This window comes from Cyanistes caeruleus, chromosome 4 (assembly GCF_971803275.1).
Source record: "Cyanistes caeruleus chromosome 4, bCyaCae1.hap1.1, whole genome shotgun sequence".
NCBI lineage: Eukaryota > Metazoa > Chordata > Aves > Passeriformes > Paridae > Cyanistes > Cyanistes caeruleus.
Window position 1 is genome coordinate 32,421,761 of NC_141704.1, and position 24,855 is coordinate 32,446,615.

General features: G+C 49.7%; 2 protein-coding genes and 2 long non-coding RNA genes across 5 annotated transcripts in view; 2 read left to right on the forward strand and 2 right to left on the reverse strand.

Moving 5' to 3' along the window:
- SYNGR1 (synaptogyrin 1) lies at positions 1–14,862 on the forward strand. Of its 2 annotated transcripts, none has more exons than XM_086887502.1 (4): positions 1–232; positions 10,847–11,084; positions 11,911–12,056; positions 13,283–14,862. In XM_086887502.1, exons 1-4 carry the CDS (start codon positions 134–136, stop codon positions 13,379–13,381), a joined length of 582 nt encoding a protein of 193 aa, XP_086743628.1. In that variant the 5' UTR covers positions 1–133; the 3' UTR covers positions 13,382–14,862. The 2 variants fall into 2 exon arrangements, with proteins under 2 accessions (XP_086743628.1, XP_086743626.1); XM_086887500.1 differs by having other exon boundaries at positions 14,522–14,862.
- Positions 4,674–24,145, reverse strand: LOC147653539 (uncharacterized). Its single transcript, XR_015286417.1, has 2 exons — positions 23,942–24,145; positions 4,674–12,169 (listed from the first exon to the last, which is right to left on the reverse strand). It is a non-coding gene; the product is annotated as an uncharacterized LOC147653539 (long non-coding RNA).
- LOC147653540 (uncharacterized) lies at positions 20,064–20,653 on the reverse strand. The gene is made up of 2 exons (XR_015286416.1): positions 20,532–20,653; positions 20,064–20,407 (listed from the first exon to the last, which is right to left on the reverse strand). It is a non-coding gene; the product is annotated as an uncharacterized LOC147653540 (long non-coding RNA).
- TAB1 (TGF-beta activated kinase 1 (MAP3K7) binding protein 1) overlaps positions 24,032–24,855 on the forward strand; it is an 8,864-nt gene continuing 8,040 nt past the window's right edge. The window contains exon 1 of the mRNA XM_023935030.2: positions 24,032–24,207. Within this exon, the coding sequence (XP_023790798.1) occupies positions 24,175–24,207 (33 nt within the window). The 5' untranslated portion in view covers positions 24,032–24,174. The remainder of the gene's footprint in view (positions 24,208–24,855) is intronic.

Sequence of the window (24,855 nt, forward strand, 5' to 3'; positions counted from 1 at the left end):
GCGCGGCTCGTCGCCGCCGGGCTGCCAGGCACGGCTCGGCTCGGCGCGGCTCGGCGCAGCCCGGCTCGGCTCGGCGCAGCCCGGCACCGCCCGCCGAGCCCCCCGCCTGCCTCCCGCCCACCCCCGCGCCGCCATGGACGGGGGTGCCTTCGGAGCGGGGAAAGCCGGCGGCGCCTTCGACCCGCAGGCCTTCATCCGGCAGCCGCAGACCATCCTGCGGTTCGTCTCCTGGGTAAGGCCCCGCCGCCCCCGCGGGCGGCACCGACACCGACACCGGCACCGGGGCGGGGGGCGACCCGCCGGGCTGCGGGGGGCGCGGGGCTCCCTCCGGAGCGCACACCTGACCTTCCTGCACACCTGCATACACACACACACACACACACACACACACATAAAACCATCGCGCTGTATGTTCTATCCCATTACATGTTATTATATGTAATCATCGTATGCTGTTATGTATTACATATTTATTATTATATACTTTATATATGCATGTGTATGCGTATGTATCCACGTATATAATATGCATGTGTCCATCACATCCATATTATATACGTGCACAGCCTAGATCTGTACACAGAGATATGTACGTATATGCTTCCATAGCATATATGGCTGTGTCTCATATATATCTGCAGGTATGTTTGGATATAGGGATCTGTCTCTGGGTTTATATGTCTATGTATAGATCTTCAGGTATATCCACACGTATACATGCACACAGACCTACAGCTGTATGTACATCTATCTGTGTGTGTGGATGTAGGCCCATATAGGGTGAGAGCAGGCTGGTCTGGGGTTTGTTCTGTGGGGAGGGAAAGAGTGAGTCAGGCTGGACCGTGACCCTGTCTCCATCTCTGGTGGTTTCCAGGGTGGGATGTCTTCTCACTCTTCCATCTCTGTGTGTTTGTGGTGGATGCAGGGAGCCAGCAGGATGTGGGGTGACAGGGGGAACCCGGGAGGGGGGCTGCTGCAGTATGGAATTGCTTTCTGAGGGGTCAGAGAGTGCTGGGCTCAGGCCGTGCTGGGGTGAGTTGAGGGGGGCTGTGAGGGCTGGATGTTGCTCTGTGTTTTACCCTTACCCTCTCAGCCCCCCCAACCTGCTTTCCCAGTAATGTTTTCCTCTTTGTAATTCGTGGGGAAGGGGACAGGGGGCAAGAGGAGCCTGAGTGGGGTGTCTTGGGAAGGTTTCTCCCTCTTCTCGTGACGCTGATCCCATGGCTGCCCATGGGGCTGGCGCGTTTGTTCAAGAAGGTCATTGGGATTAAGGGAGCGAGAGCTGCAGCAGCGAGCCGGCGGGGGAGAGATTGAGGTCTCAGCCGGGAGCGGAGAAGGGAGGGCAGGCAGGGAGAGAACGCAGGGGAGACACATGCGCAGGGGAGCTGGGAGGCAAAGCAGCAGGCTGGCTTTGGGGAAATAAAATAAAAGCAGTGCCAGGTGGAAACAAGGAGGAAAAGGGAAGGTGGCCTGTGGCTTGCTGGTGGTGGTGGGGAAGCAGCCCTTGTCCTCCCAGCCGGGTGGGTGCGTGGTATCACCCTCTGGGTGACTCGGAGAGCCCCAGGACAGCTGAGGACTTGATTAATGCGGGCATTCTGTCTGTCTGTCCATCTGCCTGAGCTTGTTTACAGTACAGCACATCACGCTGGGAGCGGGTTGGCTGCGTCGGGGCTGCTGCTGGGTGCCAGGAGAGGGGGTACGCGTGCCCCCCGCCCCTGGGAGGCTGGAGTGGAGCCAGCCTGTGTGCCCAGGGATGATGGACGTGATATGACCTACAAAGGCTCTCCCGTTGCTAATCTCTGTGGCAGAATTTTATCTTTATCTGCCTCTCAGTCTGGTGGGTTTTTTTTTTTTCCCCCTTCATCCAAGCACTGCAGGATTTTGGCTTCCCAGAGGCGCCAGGTGAGGGAGAGAGAATGAGAAATATGTTTGTTTTTTAATTAGGCACCTAATCTGCTTCAGAGTATCTCAGACACTGTTGGCTTGCTTGCTGAGCTCATTTCTGTGCCCTGCAAGGTCTCATCTGGCAAGAAGCACTTTCTGGAGAGTGGCATTTCCTTGGGACCCCGTGCTATTTCTCCCTGCCCATCTGACCTTGACAGAGGACAAGATGGGATTTACCCCAGGCACTTCACTTGGCTCTGGAAATTAAAGTTCTTTTGCAGAGGCTGGAGGTGCTCCAGGCCAGCAGTTCAGCAAGGGAGGGTGCACTATGACCATCATGGTGCAAGGCTATGCCTTCCTTCTTCAGCTTTTCCACTGTCTTGGTCTTGTGTGTCCTCCTGAGCATCTCTCCTTTAACAAAGCAGGGGAACCAAAAGCTGACCCCAAATATGAAAATTTAGACGTAGTTTTGGTCTTCTCTTTGAACTTGAGACCAAGAGGGGTCCTTGTGGGCAGTGAAATCCTCTCTCAGGCTGTCACAAGCATCAGACCCTTTATGGCCCCTTCCATAAACTGGAGGAACTTTGCTGAGAAAAGACTAGTTTGTGGTTTTCTTCCCTTCTCACTTCCTCTGAGAGAGGGTTCCACTGTTAATCTGTTTAGTATCCATTTACTTTTGTGATCTTTTGCCCTTCAGTTTAAATGGTGCTTTTCCATCCCTGGTGTTTTCCCCTGGGTATTTATAAACTGTGATTGCACCCATACTTAGACTTTCTAGTGCCAGGTTCTATGAGCCAAACTCTTCTGGTGGCCTAGGGTTCTCCCTCCTCGTGGTCTGTCTGAGAATCCTTTCTTTCACATGCTTTTGCACACACTGAAAGTATTTTGCCTGCCATCTCCTGAGATCTCATTTGCCTTTATCCTGCTCATGGCATGAATGGTCCATTGTCCCTCCAGGGCAAGCTGGAGGCTCCTTTTGGCCTGTTTGACGTGATGAGCAGAAATTCCCATGATTGCTTCCTCAGGCACTGACCTTGTGCTTGGGTCATGCTGCCTTTTTGCAGACTTCATGATGGCACAGAAGTGCATGTGGCTTTTTACCAACAGGCACCAAAAGTGGCTCCTGCCCAGGGATTTTGCAGCCCAATTGAGGTGGCAGCAAATCTCCAGGGAGAACTGCAGGATGAGGAACAGATGGGATGACCGAAGATTATTTATGTTGCTCCTTGCTGAAGAGGAGATAGGATAAATTTGACAAGGAGAATGCTAAACTATGGAAAGAGTTTAGCAATTCTGGAACATCTGTCCACCACGACAGCATTATGAGGCAGCTCAGGTTTCGTGGGTGCTTTGGAGGTCAGCAGGCACAGCAGAGTGTCTCCCTACAGAAAGGTTGCCTGGTTGCCTGGTGTGTGTGCTGGTGATCAGTGGTGGCTCTGTGGGGTTGCCATGTCAGGTTTGGATGTTTAGGTGACCCAGAAGCTGGAGCTATTGTTGCTACAGCTGGAGCTCGTGGTGTTGGGTGACCCACACTGAGCTAGGGCTGCACAGCTCCAGAATTATTCTTGAAATAAAGCAGGTGAGTGTGAGCACATCCCTACCTATTCCCATTGTGCCCTGACCCACAGGGTAGTGCAGCAGTGCTCTCCACAGCCCGTGCAGGGGAGCTGGGTGGCTCCTCTGCAACTGACAGGCATTGGATATAGCTCTGGCACCATAAATAAGTAAAATGCTAATCGAAACAGGTTGTTCCAGGTGCTCCTGCCTGCTTGGAAACCTGCTGGCTGGAGAAACTGAAGTGCTGCTTGATGTAAAAGCCTAACAAGGCAAAAGTAACTCAGTTTTTGGAAGCAGGCCCAGCTTGCTTTGATGTGAACTTGAGTATTTCTAACCAGAGCTGCGCAGACAAAGCAGCCCATTAAAATTTGTCACACAGGCTGAGGTGCCAAGTCCCCCTCCAACACCAGGGTCACTGCCTCTCCAAAGGGAGATTTGGTGAGGGGAGGCACTCAGTCTCCTTTCCATCACTTGCTGCTATTGCCACCATGTCCTCTGGCTGATAGGAGCATCCAGAAGATTTGAAGTGGTACAGAAGGGCTGGCCCCTGTGTTTACACCCCCAGCACATCCCAAGCAGCTCCAGCTGAGCAGACACTGGACGTGAAGGACAGAAACCACATTCCTGGCTTCCCTGTGAAAGGTTGGCACCTGAAAGCTGGAGGATGGGAACTAGGCACAGCATGGCAGAGAGCCCCATCCCCTGCCTTGCCAGCAGATCCCTGGCCTGCCACACTCATGTTTGGCTTACAACACCACTTGTCTCTTCCCAAGGACATATAGGATGGGTTTGCAATGGTGGTTAAACAGAGCCTTAGAGCCTGGAGGTCTAAAAGCAGCTGCAACTGGGCTCCCACCTTCTTTCTCTCCCCAGTTAATTTAGCGTTGCCCATGTTCCTGACCCATAGCTCATGCTTTTCTGCTTCTGCTCCTCCACCCCATTTTTGCTGCAGCCACCACACTCGCTGGCTGTGTGCTTGTGAGGTAAATTGGTGCAGATGAAAGGAACACAGCAGTTCAAAGCACGTGCTTTCAGTCAAGCCCTAGGGACAGTTTTTCATGGGATGCCCTTGCCTAGGTCAGCTTCAAAAGGATTTTTGGAGCTTTGCTGTCACTGAGACTGGGTGAAAGGCTGTGTCAGAAGATGAACAACAGATATGCACAGTTGCACACCGATTCAGGGTGGATACAGCAGGTTGTGTTGTTTTCAGCATAGCGTTTCCAGGAAGGATCTGGAGCAGAAACAAATTTCTCTTTAATGACATTTCCAGATAAAAGTCTGAGAAGTAGCAATAGGGACCGAAGACAGTCAGAAACATGAGCAAAAAATAAGACAACCGTATGTAATTTGCTGTTTCAAAACATGAGAGGCATACAGGGGAGAGAAGCAGAGGAACTGTGTGGTGATGGGACATGGCTGAGGGAAATCTTTGTGTCAAAACAAGGCAGCAGAGTGGACCTGCATGGCTGCAAGAGGAGCAGGCACTGCAGGTGGCACGGGGTGCAGTTCTCTGCCTATGCTGGCACAGCCAAGCCAAGGAGGGCTAGATGTGTTGCTAGAAAGAAAACTGAACTTTTTGTCTAGGAGAAAGATGCAACTTTTGGGTGGTCACTTCGCTGACCAGTGGCACAGCAATGTAGGGACCATCTAGAAAGCACAGAGGAACCTGGATATCACCATGGACATGTAACTGTGGAAGGTTGTCACCAGCAATGGTGGGACAGAAGATGCTGTTCAACCACGGGAAGTGCATGAGACCTGAGCACAGGTCTGGTGGGAGGCAGAAGGGTTAATGGCCAGGCAGTCAGCTGCCAAACCATGTGTGAAAAAAAAGCTGGCTGGCCAGGAAAGTGTGTCCCAGATCCCATGGCAGGAATTAGGGATGCGGAGCCTTTCTCCCTTCAGTCACCTGCTCCGGCTCAGCCTTGGCCAGGGAGCTGGTGCCACGTGGCTGATGGCCAGGGAGGGTGAGCTGGGAGGGAGGTGCTGGTATACCTGTGCTTTTCCCCCTGTCCCATGTTCAGGGAAATGGGGTCCAGGGAGATTGGCCTCCTCCAGCACCTGCACAAGGCTCAGACTGTCGAGACTGTGGGCAGGAGACTGCCTGCATGGTGCTGGCTGGGAGGAATAAATAGAGGCCGCCTGTTTCCAAGCTGCCAGTCCCATGTATCTCAAAACCTGCATGTGTTTTCTTCAAAATGAACTAAATACAAGTAGATTTAATGAAAATAACAATATAAACAACAACAACAACGATAATAATAACAACAACAATAATAATAGTAATAATAATAATATTCCATGTCTGTGCAGGGCACTCCAGAGCTTTCTAGAGACTCCATTTGCAAGTGGCTGAATGAAAATGAAAGCCAGATCATCTCTGCCAGTTTATCATTTGCACCATCTCCTGCTCTTGCTTTCTTTTTAAACAGGTTTATTCCTGGTCCTTACCAGATCAAACTCGGAAGAGGTTATGGCTTCGTTCTGCCTGAGGGGGATTTGATTTGAAGTCCCACGAGGAATATTATGTCATCAAACTATTTCCTCTCTATAACAGAATAAAAAGCGGGCTGTGTGAGAGGAAGAGGCAGCACGCAGTGCGACAGAGGCTGTGACTGGAGGGCATCGCGGCGAGCCCAAGCAGGCAGCTCAGCAGAAACCCTCTTCAGTCTCATCCCCACCACAGCCATCAGGGGGATCTTGGGGATGAAGTCATGAAGGCAGCATGACAAAGTCCTGGGATGAGGTGCAGGAAAAACCTAGTGCACTAGCAGAGGCTGGCTGTGCTTTGCATCTGTCACATGATGCTCAGGAGCATCTGATGCACAGCTGGGGATGGGCAGCATGGTGGAAAGCGCCTCACATGATGCTCAGGAGGTTTTGCCTGGCTTTCTGCAGGGCTGAGCCTGCAGTGGGGAGGACTGGAGAGCCTCTTTTCCCATCTCTCACCTTAGCTTTTGGCAAAATCATATCACCTAGTTTACCAAAGGGGGAGTTAAAAAGGGTATTTTATGACAAGATGCAGAATTTTGCCTAGTTTGCACTTTTCTCACTGTAATGAGCTTTTATGTGCCTGTAATGGTCAGCATGAGCCTCTTGAGAAACGAGGAGAGGAGAACTCTCATCTTCTCTGTCTCCTCCCCGCAGTGCTAAGCATTAAGTTAATTTTGCTGCGTCTTTTGGCACTTTGCTCTGCCTCTGTCAGCTTGCAATGCACCTGGCTCTGGGCTGCACTTGGTGTCTTCGAAGCTCTTAGATGAAAACAGGAATCGAAGAAAATGATTGCAACAACCTATGTTGATGTGGTGTTTAAAGAGCAGTGAAGTGGAGCAAAGCCAGGTCCCAGCAGCAGGGCTGAGTTGGTCAGATCTTTCCAAGTGCTCTTTTCTGTCCTTTTTTGAGTGTAGTCAAATATATTACTGCTTATTAAATGTGTACCTCCAGACAGGCTGCACACCTGCCCAATTGATTTTGCTCTTGGAGGCTTAAAGAAACCCTCTCAGCCTAAAAATCTAGTTAGTTCAATTCTGTTGACTGACTGAAGCAGCCTTGCTGAAGAAATGAGGCAGCTTAAGTGCACAAAGCTGGGGATGGCTGGCTGGTTTTTGTTATAAAGCATAAGAAAATGGCCAGTGATCTCCCTCTGCCAAGTGGAAGATAGGCTGCATTTGGGAGCCTTGGAAGGCCTCCTGTTAGTCTGCAGACAAGCCACTTGCCTGCATCTCATTGCTCAGTCAGGAGAAGACTTTTGCCATCTTCTCCTTGCCTCCTCTTTGCAGCTGGATGTGTATTTTGGGCCACTTTGTTAGTGGCCGTAGGCAAGGCTTTATGCAGCAAGTGCCAAATGGCAGAAGAAGACACAAGCAGCAGTAACACAGAGCAGAGGAAGCTTGTCCCAGTGCTGGTGGTCACTGGCATTTCCTTACAATTGCTGCAGATGTGATGGGGACGGGAACGTAAACACTTAATCCTTGAAAACTTGGTGCTTTGTTTATAATCTAGGCAGTCATTCATTCTGCATCTGCTGCTTGGATCATCTTGCAGGGCATGGATTGTGAAATCAAGGAAACAAAATATATTTGCTCTTTCTAAGATGAATTGCCACATCAGGTGGTGCTCCCTTACCAACAAGGAATAGCTGCCATGGATGAAGTGTGCAACTGTTTCTCCTAAAGACTGCAAGATCTAAGCTCTCATAACTATGATTTTTTTTTCAGAAAATTGTTTGTCACAACAATTTCCAGGTACAGACGTCATAGGAATGAAACAGGTGATGTTGCCTGTAAGCAGCAGCAGCAGCAGCAATTGCTTCTTTTGCTGTCCAGCTCTGCCTGGAATTTCCGGTTTGAGCCTGCCCATTCTTGCCCAGTCAGTGTAACCCAGCCCAGCTCAAGGCTTCTGTGCACAGTGGGTCCTCACAGCGTTCTGCTGTGCCATCAGGGTGGTGACAGGCTGGCAAAGGGAGCACACCCCCTCTTTTGTCCTCTCTGCAGTACCAGGGAGTGGAGCATGGATCAGAGCTGATACCAATGGTGAGGAAAACACAGAGAGAAGGAGACATCTCTTAAGCTACTGTGCTTTGGTCCATTTGCTCCTAAGGACAAAGAGTACTTTGGGATGGCTGTTTCAGGACAGAGAAGATAAGCATCCACAGTGTCTTAGTCTGCTCACAAGTGAGAACACGCTTAGTGGAATCTCCACAGAAAACTCCATCTGAAATCAGATGCTTGCCTGTAAATCATACCTTGGGCACCTCCAGGCTGTGAAACAGGTTTCTCTTCCTAGGAGAGAAGTCTGGCATCTTGGCTGTCTGCAGATGGAGAAAGGAAGCTTAGGAATGCCACCTCTGCTTGGAAATTAGGGAGAGGGAGATGTTCCTCTAGTCTTGTGACTCTGAGCTGTGCCTTTATGATGTGCCAGCATAAAAAGGTATGAAAGAGCAAATGCAAAAAGAAATCACTCTGCCCAGCCCAGCAGCAAACCAAAGGTAAAAGCAGAGAGAAGATGTGTATCAGGATGTATCTCCACAGATGTGTCTCTGGAGAGAGACCATTACAGAAGTTCATTCATCCCAAATGAGTAAGCAGAGACTCACAATACAGCTCATTGCAAGGGTTTGTCTGACTCAGGGAATCAACATTTTACCAGTTTTGAGTCCTAAACCAAAATTGAACACCAGACTCTGCTACTTTAGAGGCTGTTCCTCATCTTCCTAAAAGAAGATAAGCTTTCTGTCTAATGCTGCAGAAAACAGGGCACCCATTTTGTGAGCTCAATATATGGAGTTTGGTACTTCAGGTGTCAGCATCAGTGCTGGTCACAGCTTCACACTGGGGTGTCACTTCAGGAGTCTGTCAGCTCTTCCTCGACTCAGAGGAACAGGGTGTTACTGCCAATGACCCTAAGCAGACCTGTCAGCCCAGCCTGTTGTGAAGGTGTGTGAGACATCCCACTGAAAGAGCCTGGCTGTAATTGTCAGTTGTAATTGTAATTTTGCTGCTTTCCAAACTATTCAGGCTAAAATTTTGAGGATGAAATTTTTGCTTCTAGCAGAAGACATTCTTATTTAATTTCAACGGGCAATTTCTGCAAAATATGATCCATCTAGATTTGCAAGAAGAAGGATGAGGAGGAGGACAAATTGGTTATTTTACTTCTAAACTTAAAAAGCTCTTGTGATTTTCAGAGAACCCATACAGCTCCTACGCTTGGGAACACCAGCTTCCAGCTTTTTTTAGTTTGCTCTAGCGTGATACACCCAATTTCAACAACCCAAGTGTGACCCAATTATGAGACTTGAGGTGAAAAAATAATATTGGTGTCAATGGATATTTGTTATAGTTTGGCAGGTGAAATGTGGTTGATGTTGAGTATCTGCTCAAGGGCTGCTGGGGGACTGTGAGTAAGGCTTTTTCTCTGGTTCTTGATGTCACAGGCCAAGCATCAGAGGTCTCTGCTTTGGATCTCAGGTATCCAGCCTCACTGATGATAGGTGGTGTATTGGGTTGGCATTAATCAACCATTTTCCCTGCACTCACAAAGCTCCTTCTCTGCTTTCTGGGTTGTCTTCTGGTGCTTGGTTGGGTTAAGTGGAACTGGGGTCCTGAGCAGGCAAAGACTGAGACCTAGCTCCACTTCCTGTAGAAGACTTGGCCTCCTCATCTTCTTACATGCTGCTTCTCCTTGGGGATGGGTTGCTGGTTCCAAGGGTGCCAGGTCTTGTACAGACATTTCCCAGGCTGGCAGAGTACCCTGGTGATATCCTAGTGCACTTCATATGTAATTTCATCCCATACTTGAAGTCCCATTCCAATTTCCCTAAGGCTCTTGCAGGCTGCATCTAGTCGGCTGTTCCTAGTGAGGATCTCCAGATGCCCTGCAAAGAAAAATCTGTACATGCTGCCTTAATATCCCCCTCTTTCTTCTGTGGGGAAGGGAAAGCTTTTTATTTGAGATGCAAGGTGCTGGACTGGGGCTGCTGTAAATAGCTCTCTGCTTTGGTGAACCTGCTGTGTCAAAGAGGGACAGCCTTGTGGCAGGCGACGAAGGCTAAGCCCATGAGCAAAGATTAGACCAGCAACTGCGGATTAGGGCATTTCTACCTGGACTCATCCTTAATTCTGCCTGATTTAAAATAACATGCAATGGCAGTGGTGGTGACAGGTCGGGAGGATGCACAATGGCCCTGAAAAGTGGACCTGGAGTAGGGTCCTGGAGTAGAGTTTTGGCCTCTGTAATCTGTGGGGAAGGTTGGAGGCACCTATATGTTGGAGAGAAGGATAGGTGCTGTCATGAAGTGGGCTGATGGAAAACTGGTGGAAAGAGGTGTGTGGCATGGGGAAATGGGGAGAATGGAAGCCCAGCAGAATGGAGCTGCAGATCAAGCAGGGCTGTGGATTGTGGGAGGGTGGATGGGGAAAAGAATGTAATAGCTTGATAGATAAAATCAGTGAACAAATGCATGGTAGAAACAATTAATCTCTTGGAGGGAAAGGAATGAGTGGGAGAGTAAGTGCAGACTAAGAGGATTTCCACTACTTGAAGCCATTGTATGCAGGCACCCGCACCAAAACCATATCCCAATTTATACTCCATGTCACCTCCCTCTGTGTGTCTGTGGGAAGCCACCCTTACTCCAGACTGCAGCTGCTCTGCATCGCTTTAGGTCAGATGGATAAGAAGGTTCAATCTAAAAATGTCCTATTTTAAGTTAATCCTCAGAAATAAAATGAGACCATGTCAAATTCCCTGTGGCTACAACCCAGGCAAGGCAGCAGGGCAGGAGCTCAGCAGAGCAGAAAGGTGCTGGTGAAGGGTGTCTGTCCCCTGTAGAACTCTGCTCCTTTCTGCCGGTCCAGAGAGATGGTGCTTGCCCTGATGTGTCTCCGGCCTCCCTCCCCACCAGGTGTTCTCTATCGTGGTGTTCGGCTCCATTGTCAATGAAGGGTACGTGAACCGCATGGATGAGTTAGAAGAGCACTGCATTTTCAACCGCAATCACAATGCCTGCAACTATGGCATTACCGTGGGTGTCCTCGCCTTCCTCAGCTGCCTTCTTTACCTGGCTCTGGATGCCTACTTCCCGCAGATCAGCAGCGTCAAGGACCGCAAGAAGGCAGTGCTCTCGGACATCGGAGTCTCGGGTGAGCTTCCTCCTGGCTTATTCCAGCCATTCAGGCAAACTGCTCCATGTCAGGCTCTCCCTGGAGTATGTCAAAGGGGCCAGGAATGGAGTGAGAGCAGGATCAGGTGAAGCACCTCAATTCGCAAAGGACTTCAGGCTTGCAAGTTCTTTCACAGTTAGCCCCTTGCCTAGCAATCCTATGTACAGCTGACAGGACAAGGGGAAGGATTGTGCCCTGTTTTTCTGTTGCTTTGGGATGCCCATTTCTCTCACTGTGCTTAGCAGAGGGTCAGTACCTTCTACCTTCACCCCTTTCCTGGGGACACAACATGTTAGTGATCTTTCAGCACCTTTCCTTGATGTGAGTCCCTGAGCTGTTCTGTCCTGAGTACAAGCTGGTCTCTGTGTAACTGCAGACCAGCTACTTCCCACTCTTTTGCAGCTCCTGTGGAAGGAATTGCTCTTTGCTTGTCCTTGAAGGACAGGATTGTGAAGCAGTGGCTGTTTCATAGAGCCCAGGTGATCTCTCTAGTACTGGAAGCCCTTCGGGCTCCCTCCCAAGGCCAAATGCAAGTCTTGTGATCAATCCAAACACGAGCAAACGAACTCTCCTGAGGTGCTTTCTGCAGACACCTCTTGGTCACCTTGACAATTTGCTGTCAGGGATCCTGCCAGCTCACTTAGGCTCAGACTGGCTGAGCAGTCAGTTTGGCTCGGTCTGCAACATAGTGGTGGGTCTCAGAGGATTGAAATTTCCAGAGAAATGTAATATGTCTATGCTATGCTCACACATATCTTCTTGTCTTTGTCCTTCCCTTTGGTATGCCGGCGGTGGTCCATCCCAGCCTTTTGGGCATTCCTCTGGTTCGTTGGCTTCTGCTTTCTAACCAACCAGTGGCAAGCTTCAAAACCAGAGGACAACCCACTGAATGAGGGAGGAGATGCAGCCCGAGCAGCCATCACATTCTCATTCTTCTCCATCTTTACCTGGGTGAGTACAGCCATGATGTTGGATCAAATGTCCTCTGTGCTGTATTATCTTGTGGGGAATGAAAGGTGACTGTCTGAGAGTGGTTCCCTCTGGGATCTCAGTTCACATGGTTTCTGAGAAAGAAAAGCAGGAGAGGAGGTGGTTGGGAACTAAATTTGGGAAACAGGGACTCAAAAACTTACGTGGAAGAAGGTTTTTTAATATGGCCTTGGACAAGCCAGCTCCCCAACCACCATTGTCATAGAATCATACCATAATTTGGGTTGGAAGGGACTTTTAAAGGGCATCTAGTCCAACCCCCCTGCAAAGAGCAACTAGATCAAGGTGTCTCAGAGCTCAGTTCAATCTGACTTTGAATGTTTCCAGGGATGGGGCATCCACCACCTCTCTGGACAACCTGTTACTGTTTTCCCTGTGTGTCAGAGGACTTCAACAGCATTTTCACCTTACAGACACTAAACAGAGAAGGGATCTGCAGGCCAGGGGTTTCACCCATCTCCCTTCCACCTTTGCTCCCATCATGTGAGATGTCATCGTTGTTCTTTTGGATTCTTTACCCACCACTGGACTGCCACCTCACTGGGTCACCTTTTAGGAAGGTGATGGTGCTGTCTTAAGACTGCCCTTTGCCCAGCAGTTCTTTATTGCTAGTTTCCTAGAAAAACTGTTGGGTGCAATATGAATATCTCTGATGACACCCTCCTGCCTCTGAGAGCACCAAGCACAAGTGTTTTTTTTGTCAAGTGACAGGATAGTGCCAAGCAAGAAAGCATTTTAACCTTGTCTCCACGCATAAGCCCTTGGGACTTTATCTTCTCTTCTTCCTACAGGCCCTATCTGCAGGGGCCAGATAGGAAAGGTCAGAGCTGTCAGAGAGGAAGGGGGGCTGCAAAGCCTTGTGCTGTCAGCACCCTCACCATGGTGACACCAAGCAAGCCATGTGTGTGTTCCCTTCATGAGCTGTGTGCTGCACTCAAGTGCTGCTGAAAGCCCCTTGAAAGCTCCAGCAGAAAGTGAGACAAGGAGCAGGGTTTTTGCAAGGGATCCCTCAGGACACTTTGGGAGGTGCCATCACCTGCAGAGATCCTTTCCCATGCACAGGCTTGCACGTGGCCAAACAGGCATCCTTTTCCCCTGGTTCCTTGAGGTTTGTTTTTATTTTAGTCAAACACTCTGGTTTGCTCTACCTTACTGATTCTCCTTCCCACACCACTCTCTCCTCACAGGGCTTCCTGGCATTTCTGGCTTTCCGGAGACTCAGAGACATTAATTTTCAGGAGGAATACAATACCCTGTTCCCTAACTCTCCGTCCTTGCTGCCTTAGTGCCCCTTGCTGACGGGAGAATTTGGGGGAAGGAGTGGAGGGATGCAGCTGGAGGAGGTCACTGAGCAGAGCTGGTTCCAATGCCCTGACTATGAGTGTGTGGTCACTGCAGGGCATGGGATGGGAAGATATGGGCCATTGAATTGGTGTGGGGCTGTCCATTGAACAGGGCATCTCCCTCTGGAAGGTTGGAACTGGCAATTTCTCCTCTTCTGCTCCCTTCTCTTCCTCACCCATACCTTAACTAATGCTATGTAACACCACTGTGCCTTTATTTGATGACTGCTCAGACTTAATACTTCAGCCAGGAGATGCCCTCTGCTCCCATCGTTTTATCTCTTCCATTTCTTCCCAAACCTCATTCCCCAGAAATGTCTCCCCCATCACCTGCTAGACTGCTCACCTCTCTTGGACAATGAGCCACGCCTGCTGAACCCTGTGCCACCCTGCTCCCCCAGTCCACCAAAAGGTGCCCTGCCTGCAGTGCCTGAGGCAGGAGACAGCAGTTTACTTGCGAACTGTCCCCTGGTTTGGGAAGCAGCTGCCTTGCTTCCTGCTGCTCCTTCCCAAGGTCTATGCTACATCTTGTGGATGTTGACTGATGAAAGTGTTTCAGGGGGTGACCTCTACCTCAGTACTTGATGTCAAATCCTGCTCTCCTTTCTGGCCTTTACAAGTTAAATGGCGTGGTACACGCAGCCCAGCAGCTGAGCCCTCTGGTGTTGCTGAGGCAGATTGCCTTCCCACAGCCCGGAGGGGCTGACTGGGATAACCACGTGCCAACTGAGCCTCCGCGACCCGTGCGATGTTGGTGAAACTCCACCGGCAGACAGGAGGTGCCCTGAACATCCCAGAGAAAGCAGGGAGCCTTGGCAGGCTGCACACAGCCAGCTGGTCTTGCAGCCATCCTTGCCCAGTCCTCTTCTCTCCTTGTGGGCTCGTGCTTTCTGTGGGAGAGTGTGGACTTCCATGCTCTTGGGGCATTTCACCGGCAATCTGCCAGGTGGGCCTTGCACACTAATCCATAACCACTACTAACACCACTTTTGTTTGTTTCTCTTTTCCGGTACGTTCCTCCTCTTTTTCCTCTTCCCTTCCCTCTGTGCTTCCCATCTCCTCCCTTCACCTCCTCCCTTAAAGGTGGGCCAGGCATTCCTGGCGTATCAGCGTTTCCAGCTGGGTGCCGATTCGGCCCTCTTCTCCCAGGACTACATGGACCCAAGCCAGGACTCCGGCATGCCTTATGCTCCCTACACGAACGAGGAGGATGCTACAGATGCGGTGGGGACATACCAGCAGCCCCCTCCAGCAGATGCTTTCGACACCGAGACACAGGGGTACCAAACGCAAAACTACTGAGCCACCGATGCCCCTTTCCCTTCTCCTTTCCCTTCTGCCCCTGCTCCCACTGCCGGCAGAAAGCCGAGGCACAAACAAGACACGTGCATAGTGGTACAAGAGGTGGCTCTCAGCTATGCTCCAGCCTTCTGGGTCATCTGTTTTTATTTATTGTTTTTAAAAAAGGCAAAAAAAAAAAAAGGAAAAAAGGTTTCCCCATCACCTATTCCTTCTCTCCCACCAAGCTACCTGCCAGAATCAATTTTTTCCAAAATCTGCATTTTGATAGGAAGGTCCCTCCTTTCCTCCTCTCCCTCCTGTCTTGTTACAGAGGGCAGAGTCTGTCTTGTGGACAGGAGAGGAGCTATGGCACCGGCAGGGCAGGGGAAAGGGTGTTGGAGGCAGAACAGAAGAAATGAGAGGGACTGGGGACCTTCCTAGAAGAGGTGGTACTGCTAAAGGTTGGTGTAGATGTGGGAGCATCCAAACTGGTCTGGAGCACCTGGTGGCTCAGGGAGGAGAATGGTTTTTGAGTCAGCATAGAAGAGTGTGAGGAGGGGCCTGGATCAATGTCCTCCATGTAAAGACAGGGGGGCTTTTCCCTGCCACATGCTAGCGAGAGAGGGGTGCTTTATTTTTAGAGGGTTTGGGAGAAATGGTATTGGGGAGGGGGAGGAGCACAAGGAGAGAAAATGGGAAGGGAAAAAAGAAGTTTTGCAGGTACAATCAGAAATCACAGGCCCGTCTGTAGGGCCTGTGAGACGCAAGAGACTTAGCGGAGTGGAGGGGTAGTGCTCTGAGATTCACTCCTTCCTCAGCCCCCGTGGATTGTGGATAGTGGGTAGTGGAGGTGATTCCCCTCACCTGTACATCCTGCTAGTCACTGCTTTTCCCAGACCAGTGTTTGATGAGGCAGGAGGGGAGCCATACACAGTCTCTGGGCCCAGATACAGTGCCTGTGTGAGGCAGGATGGAGGAGGTGGGCTTCTAGAGGGCCCTGAGAGCCTTCAACCCCAGCTGGGCTGGTTCAAGGGGGAGGGGGCAGCTTTGTCATTTCACCCAGGGCAGGAGGAGGAGAAAGATAGTTTTGCTTCTCAGGTCCTGCTGAACCTTCCTCTATTCCTCTGTTCCTTAACAATAGTACAAAGCCTCTTGCTGACACCATCTTTGTAGCACACAGGAATGGAGCAGGACCCCACTTAGAAAGAAGTACTGCTGCTGGGATGGCCAGCAGGTGTCTGGCTCTTGCAGAGGGGTGCAGGGAAGGGTGCAAGCTGGGAAGGGTCCTACCCTGTATGGCTGCGCTTTGCCTCCCACTCAGATAGGGAGGAGGTCTTGGTGTGCAGAGAATTGATTTGGGCCAGACTGAATTGTCTGAAAACTGGACTTTCTGTACTTGCCATAGACCCTAGTCTATGATCTTAGTGCTCTTCTGCAACATCTCAGATCCTGGCTGACTTAAAAGCCTCGACTAGGTGGCAGCAGTGACTCTTAGATAGAGCTTCTATGCTCTACATTCCACACTCCTCATGATTTTGCTCCAAGTAAAGACACAACTGTGGAAGCCCACTGTCTGTTTCAAGTTCGAAGTTAGGTCTGTGTGTGAAGACAGATTCCCAGATTTCCCCTAAATGGAAATAAATCAGCAATAGCTACCTAGACAATTCTCCCAGGCACAGACATATCTCAGAGCACAAGAAGCAGGCTTTACCTTGAAGCAGTGAGGAGGTCCATCCCCCAGGCAGTCACCCTGCTTGATACAACAATAGTCTCAGTGGCAGAGATCAGGAACAGATCCAAAATCTGTTGGTGCCCACAATGCACATTCAGCCTATTCCTCATATTCCCCCTAGGAGTGGGGAGAATGGGACATAGGTCTGGCTTGTGGCTGTGAACATCTCATTTGGAGGACACCAAGGTTACCAGTTCTTCCCTTCTCCCAGCGCCCCACAAAGATAGGGAAGGAGTAGAAACTGTAGAGCAGCAGGCCCCCAGAGGGAAGTGGAACAGTGTTCTCCTCTCTACACAGGCACTGTTTCTCCCTGCTCCTACCAGCACATGTGTGCTGCCAGTGTCTGTCCCCATGGCTTGTCCTCCACAGGCTTGCCCTGCTTTGGTGGTGGTTACCCACTGGTGAGGACAGGAGCAGGGGATCAGGTAGCCCTAGGGACACAGCAGGAATGACTGGGCACAGGCACACATCCCTTGCTCTGTGGCCATAAGTGAATGCAATACTGTAAATAGGAGAGGTGCTTTTTTGGAAGGAAGCCCCTCGAGCTTCAGTTTCTGTGGGTTCAGCCTAATATTTAGGCTTGGGACGGGTTTACTTTATTGAGAGAGGTTTGTTGTGACTGGATGTGGGGGGACATCCTCCTGTCTGTCTCCCACCAGGGGAGAAGAATGATTGAATGACAAGGTGGAGGAGGAGAGAAATTAGTTGTACTCACCCAGACTCATCTGCATCATGCTTTCCTTTGGGGTGTGGGGAGGGAACCAAGAGGAGGTGGAGGCTGTGAGTAGCCACCCCTCAGCACAAAAATGTGTTGTACCTTCTGGGAGATCCCTCTCTGTGAGTGACTAGGCACATAAGGAGAGGTATGGGCAGTATGTGGGGGATCTGTTTTGGGGTGTGGTGCAGGAGCAGCTTGCATGCCCCTCCTCCCATCAGAGTTACGTAGGTGTCTAAACACCATTTGGGGCTGACTAATGAGCAAGCTTTTCTTTATCCTCTTGGGCTTGCTTCCCTCATGTAACCAGCTGATGGGCTCAGGTGGGCTTGAGGCAGGAATGAGCCTCCCCCTCAGAGCACCACTTCAGTGAGACATGAGCCAGGTGACTTCATCTTGGGTTATCTCCCATCTCGCTCTTCTCCTTGCTTTGTGTCATAAGAAGAGCATTAATGTGACAGGGCACTCTGCAACATTAGATACTTGGACAACTTGTTTTGCTCGTGGGAGAAGACATACTCTGCTTGGGTTCATGTGCTTTCAGCCTTTGCAGTGGAGGGTTGGTGGTGACTGACCTGGGAGTGGGATTCTGCTTGTTTGCATGTAGCCCTTTAAAATGCAGAGTGCAATTTCCATTGGCATTTGGCTGGTTCTGTAGCTGATGAGACATACAGACCTACCTAAAGGGCTGGTTATCTTATCTTAGGTGCTTCTGATAAGGTGCTGCCTATTTCTGGTGATCATAGGCAAGACCTGAGCAGCTGACTGTAACATGTCCCTTTTACATTCTAAGTGTGGGTGAGATCAGCCCTACTCTAGAGATTAGGAGATCAGAGGGGAGGCTGTATAAGCAAAATGATAAGGTGGCTTTCTTCCCCCTCTGCCATTTGTTCCAATTAGAGATCCACATTATAGGATTACACATCCCTTATTGGGAGCAATGGCCCCTTGATGTCTTCTTATCTTACGAAGCCCACAAGTAAGGGACTGTTTCGTGGAAGCAGAGGCTGTGAAGGGCAAAGAGATGATGAAACCTTGCCCCAGTTCTGTCTGGATTCAGCCTCCTGATGTGTCCCCATCCCTGGATCACCCGTATCCCCATCACCCTGTTCATCACCTCATTACATGCCCTTCCTCTCTGCGTTATTCCTGGCAGTTCCCACAGGGGAGGAGGTGTCTTTGTCCCTGTACCCTTGCAAGCACTTGGGAGGACCCAGGAAGGCAGCATTGCAGGGTGGTTCCCACAGGAGTCTCAGCTCCCATCCCCAGAGCAGGTGCAAGGTAAGGAACCCAGTGAGGCCACCTCATGCAGCAAGTTAAACCATCCATCCAGACAACTCCCTGCTGCCTGTGTGGCATTTGTAACACCACCTGGGCTGCCCTGCCCCTTCCCCTGCCACATTACTGCCTGTGTATAGTATATATATTATATATATATATTTAAAAAGATGTATAATATAAAGCTATACATATATGCGTATATATGATGACTCATGGATGGCCTGCCGCATACAGGATCCTCTGAGTGGTCTTGTCTAAGCCCGAGTGTCCCTTCACCCCTCCTCCCCCTCCCCCTGCCCCTCTCCGTTCCAAAATTCAACTACAGCAAACCCCGCCACCTTGGCACCTGTGTTTACAATGTCCTATATATTTGTGGTTAACAAAGTGAAGGTGGTAACTACTGGTGTCTCAATAAAGTTATGACGTTCAAAATAACCATACTATATGGAAAAAAAAAATGGTCTGGATTTTTTTCTTTGGGGAGGGATGCAGTTTTTAGTTTGGTTTGCTACAAGACCATTGGTTCTTGTGCTCCTGCATGGCGAAGCTGGGAAGTTTAGTAACAATCAGTGGCTTGGATGGAAGAGAGAAACCTAAAGAATTGCCCTTATTGATATGTTTCAGTGGAAGCTAATGGTCACATGTTTTACTTGGCCTAAGTTTCAAATCACACACAACATCAAGTGTCTCTCAAGTAGGAAAACTTGAGGAACCTGACGTGCCATGTTAGAAGTGAACTCTCACTGTGAAAAGGATGTTGCAATCGGGGGTGTGGATGGGGGACTTAGAGGAATATAGGATACAAATCCATATGAAAATAAACACCTGTATTTCCACACCCAGGGAAGCAGATCTGTTTAGTCCTTTGATGTGTCTTTATCTCTGTTCATCTATGTGTGGCCATTGCTCGGGTGTCTGGTGTATTGCAGGTTTTCAAAACAATCAAATCCTGGGAAATGAGCTCTCAGGGCCACAGTGGGTGTCAGTGATTGGTAGCCCACCACTGAAAAGGATCTTGTTTCAACAGGCTTTGCAATAAAAATGAAATTCAAAATCCCATCCTGTGCTGATGCTTAGCTAAAGCTTCCTTCTCATCCCTTTTTAATGAGTCTGTCACCCAAGTACCTGAGTATCACATTTCCCAACCTTTGTGAGGTTTGAGGACAGTAAACAGAGGCACATGATGGTGAGCAGGCTCTAGCCATCCCCCAAACTGTCTCCCCTCTTGGGGCCACTACTGAGCACACACAGCAGCTGCACATCACATTATGTATGTTGGTGGACCGACCCATCTGTTTTATGATTAATCTTTGTTTGGACAAAGACCATTCCTACAGTCACAGCTTTTGGGGTGGATGTTTTGTGGAGATACCAAGCCCACAGAAAGGCAAATGTCTGTGTGGGCAATAACTGGAATTAAGAACTGGTGAGACAAGATGTTGCCAAAAACAAGCATTTTAGATGAGTAGGACTCCAACATTACTAGTTTGTTTGTGTTTTCTAATAGTTTGAAATCTCTTTAATTTTGCTCTCTGGTATTTCACATGCTTATGAGTCATGTTTTGAAGCTTCTCCCTGCAGCCATGACATCTAGAAACAATTCTGTTATAAAGCAGTTTTCTTTTTTTTTAAAGTTCACATAATCCCAGGACTCAAGGAGATGAAACTCTGTTTAGTGTATCGAGGAGTTCATTAAAATTATATGAAACAACCCATTTCTCTCCCTCAAAAATCCATCTGGCCTAAAACTGTATAAACTATTTTGCAGAGGTCTTGACTCTCTCTTGGGGGGATCAGGACTCTGATCACTTCCCCTTTCTCTGGCAGTAGCTCTCCACATTGGCTCACACACTCTGAGAGGGTGCTGGGGGAAGGAATCTATTGTTTCCAGCTTTCCTTCCTTAACACTTGTTCTTTTTATTGCCCCATCTTACTTTCCAGCATGCCTGGAAACAGTGGCCTGCAAAGAAGTGAGGAACATTAGCACACCTGTACCTGTGGGAAGCATCAGGCTGAAGCTGGTAGATGAGGTGATCTCGGGGTGGAGCTGTGTGAGGACTCACAGAGCCACGCCCTCACCGTACCTTTCTGCCTGCTGTAGGAGCAGAGCAAGTATGGCAAGCTGGCTCTGTCAGAGACACCTTTCCTTTTTTCCATGTCACCTCTTGCAAGCTTTGCCAAAAATTGTGGCTTTCCTTTCCAGCCTCTGTTAGCATCACAACAGAAGAAAAAAATCTCCCTAAACATATCTCCCACATGATCAGAGAGAAACTAAATGATATGATGGCAATCCAGCAAATGGTTCCTGGTTTCTGAGCGCCTACAAGAGCACAGTGCAGGGGCTGCCCCAAGCTCCCTGCTCCCCGTGGCGCGTTGCTCAGTCATGCTGTTCATCTTTCATCCAGCAGCCGAGCAATGGCCATGCTTCTTCCTTTCCTGCAGAGAAAACTTCCATAAAAACAGGAAGGCAGCAGTACAGCTTGTCACCAGGAACACTGTGTGTATAATCCCTAGCACTGGGGACAGAGAAAATGGGAGATTACAGAAAGAGAAATGTGGGAGTTTAACATGAGAGGGGGAGCTGTGTATCTGGTAGCCACTGAATCATATAATTCATTTACTTGTGCATGGATGGTGAGGTTCAGTGACCAATGTCCTGCATTCCTGGGGAGATCTTGGCTGCACGGGAGTACAGCACAGCAATTTCTGAGAGGATTTGCAGAAGTAAGAAGAATAAATAGAGGTTAAAATAAGTTTGATCAATACAGCAAGCAGAAACTCAGTGCACTATTTCATCTTTCAAGTGCTGCATAAAGCTTTCAATGACCAGACATTAATGGAGCAGCTTACCAGCTTCTGTAACACTTTCCTTTGGAGGACTGTGAAATGCTGGACAAACACATATTTAATGCTGCAAATGGCCTCATTTGCTAAAATCTACTATTTACTTTTTTCCTAAGTCAAGTAGCTAATTGACTTGCTCAAGGTTAGGGCAGAAGCTCAGTGACAGAACCACAGGAATATCCAGGCAGAATCTGGCACAAGTATTTTCACCAAGAAAAAAATGCTTTGCACCAGGTCTGCATTCCAGAGCAAACTGGCAGGAAAAAGATAAACCCAAATGACAAAGATCAGTGAGCACGAGCTGATGCCAGGTATTTAAATTAGGAACTGGGCACATTTTTAACTGCAAGATGTGACAAGCCATTGTACAAACAAGGGAAGTGGCACATTTTCTATCTTGTATCTTAAGGAATGTTGTTTTGCTCTCTCATTGACTTCACATTCTGCCTTATCACACTCTCACACAGACTCTGCTCTTGTTAGTCTCAAAAGGACTCACTTATGGATAGAAGAAGACAGAAATGACTCCTGAATTCCCAGTCCTGCAATGCAATATGTACTGACAGTCTCCGGGCACACCCAAAGCCTTGCTGATTTCAGTGTCGCTCTGAGCAAGGACAGAGTCTGACTGTGCTCATCAAGGTGCATGACTGCAACCTTCAATGGCATTAAATAACCATAAGCTGCTGCTGCAATGCTGAAAAAGTGTCATCCTGTTTTAAAGCAAAGACACTTGTCTGTAGCTTTTTAATGGCACGGACAATGCTGTGCTGTGTGTTTTTCTGCAGCACTGGGAATCCTTCTTTTGATACCGGCAAGAAAACAAATTTTTGTCAGTACTAAATCTGTCCGTCTTACTTCTAATACAGACTTCAGATCTATTCCTATAATTATTTGTACCTATTCACAGCTTTACCCACAGGAATACTCTGAATGACATGACTGAGACTGAGCTTATACAGAAGCCTAAACCTGAGGAAAATATACGTAGACCCAGGTTCTAAATATAGCATTTTCTTCTATCTTTGCGTAATACAAGCTTTTATAAAAGTAATTCTGCCAGTGTACCTAATTCTGCTTGAATGTCTGTATATTTGTGAGCCTTGCATGAAGGGGAAGGATCTGTAATCTTTGTATATTTTGAAGAAGGAAATGTAACAAAACAATAGACAAAGGATTTACAGGAAAGGAAGCTGGGAATCCTTTGGCAGAAACCCCTGCAGCAAAAGCCATCATTCCATAGAATGAGGTTAATTAACTGGCAATTATTTCTGAAGTGCATCTGAATCTAATATATCTGCTCCAAAGATGTCATTAGAAGTGTATCAAGCCACTGCTGGAAGTCAAGACTATTTAACACTCCCACCCTCACCACAGCTGCACTGCTACCCATGACTGAAACTGCACGTCTCTCATGTTGGAGCCCCTGCAGCCACAATACACACAGGGAACACACAGTGCTCTTCCCCAAGCCCTTGCTGCCACAGCCTGACTACTGGCCATCACTCACATTAAGAAACGCCATTCACGCTCCTGGAGGGCTCTTCTGCTGACTTAGACTATTGAGAAAGCAGTGAGATTGAATCTTGTGTCTTCCCTCCTCCCCCAGCCGAGCTGATTCAGTGGAAACAGCCTGTGTCTGCCACAGATGGATCTTAAATAAGAGCAAAATCAGTGATCTCTGCTTTTGTCTGTATTGCTCAGGCAGGCACACAAGTGATTTTTACTGTTGTGCCTGTGACTACCAAGAACTGCTCCAAACGGCGCTGAGGATTGAGAACTGCTTATCATCTGTCCTAGACACCTTCCTACTGCTTCCCTGAGGACATGGTCCAACTACATCCTTGTTATGGCCTGCAAAAGAGGGAGGGGAAGTGCAGGACACAGACTTGACAAGCTGAAACACATGGATGCCAGGGATGCAGTGCCTATGGAACAGGGTGCAGCTGAGAGCTGGTACCTGGGCCGAGTCTTCCCTAGAGGTTGCTCAGAACATGATGCACTACTAAGAAAACCATTTCAACACCAGGCTACCTCAGGGCTCTCTGGCACTCAGGGTGAGCCCATTTCACAGGATCCAGGATTCACAGTATCAATTGCACCTCAAGGACTGTGTTTTCAGCCCCTCACTTTAAAAAGGTCATCGAGATGCTGAAGCAGGTCCAGCAAAAGGCAACAAGGCTTGTGAAAGATCTACAAAACACATCCTATGTGGAGCAGCTGAGGGACCTGGGTTTTTTTAGTCTAAAGAGGAGGCTAAGGAAGGACCTCATTGCTTTCTAAAACACATGAAAAGAGGTTGTAGTGAGGTGAGGGCCGGTCTCTTCTACTGTGCCTGCAGTAAGAGAACTAGAGGAAATGGCCTTAAGCTGAGACAGGGGAGATTCAGATTAGATATTAGACATTTTTTTCCCCACTGTTTTGGTGGAATAGGCTGGAATTCTGTTCAGGCATTGGAACAGGCTGCCCACGGAGGTGATGGGGTCACCATCCCTGGGGGTGTCTAAGCAGCATCTGATGCGGCTTAGGGCTTACAGTTGCAGACAGTCGGACTGGACGATGTCAAACGCCTCTCCCAACCCCAATGATCCCATGATTGGGTATGATCCTCACAACCCTGCCCCTCTTTCCTCCCCCTCCACACACACACCCGCTGGCAGCGGCGGCCAACAGGTGCTTCTTTCTCACACACTTGAAGGTCACGGGTAAGAAATGGAGCTGCCTACACCCCGCCTAGAGCAGAAGGAAGCTAGGTAGGTAAATTTCCCAGCGCTCCAGCTCCGAGGGCTCTCCTCGGGCCCTGCCCGGCGCCGCCTCACGCGGGGGCGGGGCCTGAGCGGGCCCGAGCTGTGGCGGGCGGGAGGCGGCCGCTCCCGCTCCAAGATGGCGGCACAGAGGAGGAGTCTGCTGCAGAGTGTGAGTGGCATCTTCCCCCCCTCCGTGCACACGCACCCCCCAGGTGGGTGCGAGGGAGTCCCCGGGCCTCCTCCTCACCCGCCCCCCGCGCTGCCGTGTGGGAAGGGGGAGGTGCCCCCGCCGTGGGGCGGTGGGGTGCTGCTCTGCCGCCCGCTGTGCCGTCTGAGGGCAGGGGGTCCCGGGCGGCGGAGGTCCGTGCGTGGTCAGCGATCCGCACGCTGGGCTGGCCGGCCGCTCTGCAGCGCACGGTGGGCGACAGGTGGCTGCGGGGGCCGTGCCAGTGCTGCGGGCGTCGGGGTGCCCCGCTGTGTCAGGGGGCAGCTGGCTCGGCTTTGCAGGCCGAGCGGGAGATGGCGGGCCCGGGGATGCCTAATTGCTGGCTGCAGCAGCAGGCCCCAGTCCCTTGTCCTGCTTGAGTAGTCCTGGGAGAATCCAGAGCTTTCCCTGCGCTCCCGTGCCAGGGGTGCCTGAGGATCTGATTCACCATCGGAATAGCTAAGCTAATGCTGTGGAGTGCAAAACTTGAGCGCAAATTTCGCGTCTGGTTTCTTGTTAACAAGAGCCGAAGTGCAACCAGAGCTTAGCTTCAGAGGGAAGGGATGTGGTAAGCGATGCTGTTCTCCAGCGGGGAGATGCGGAGTTATTGGC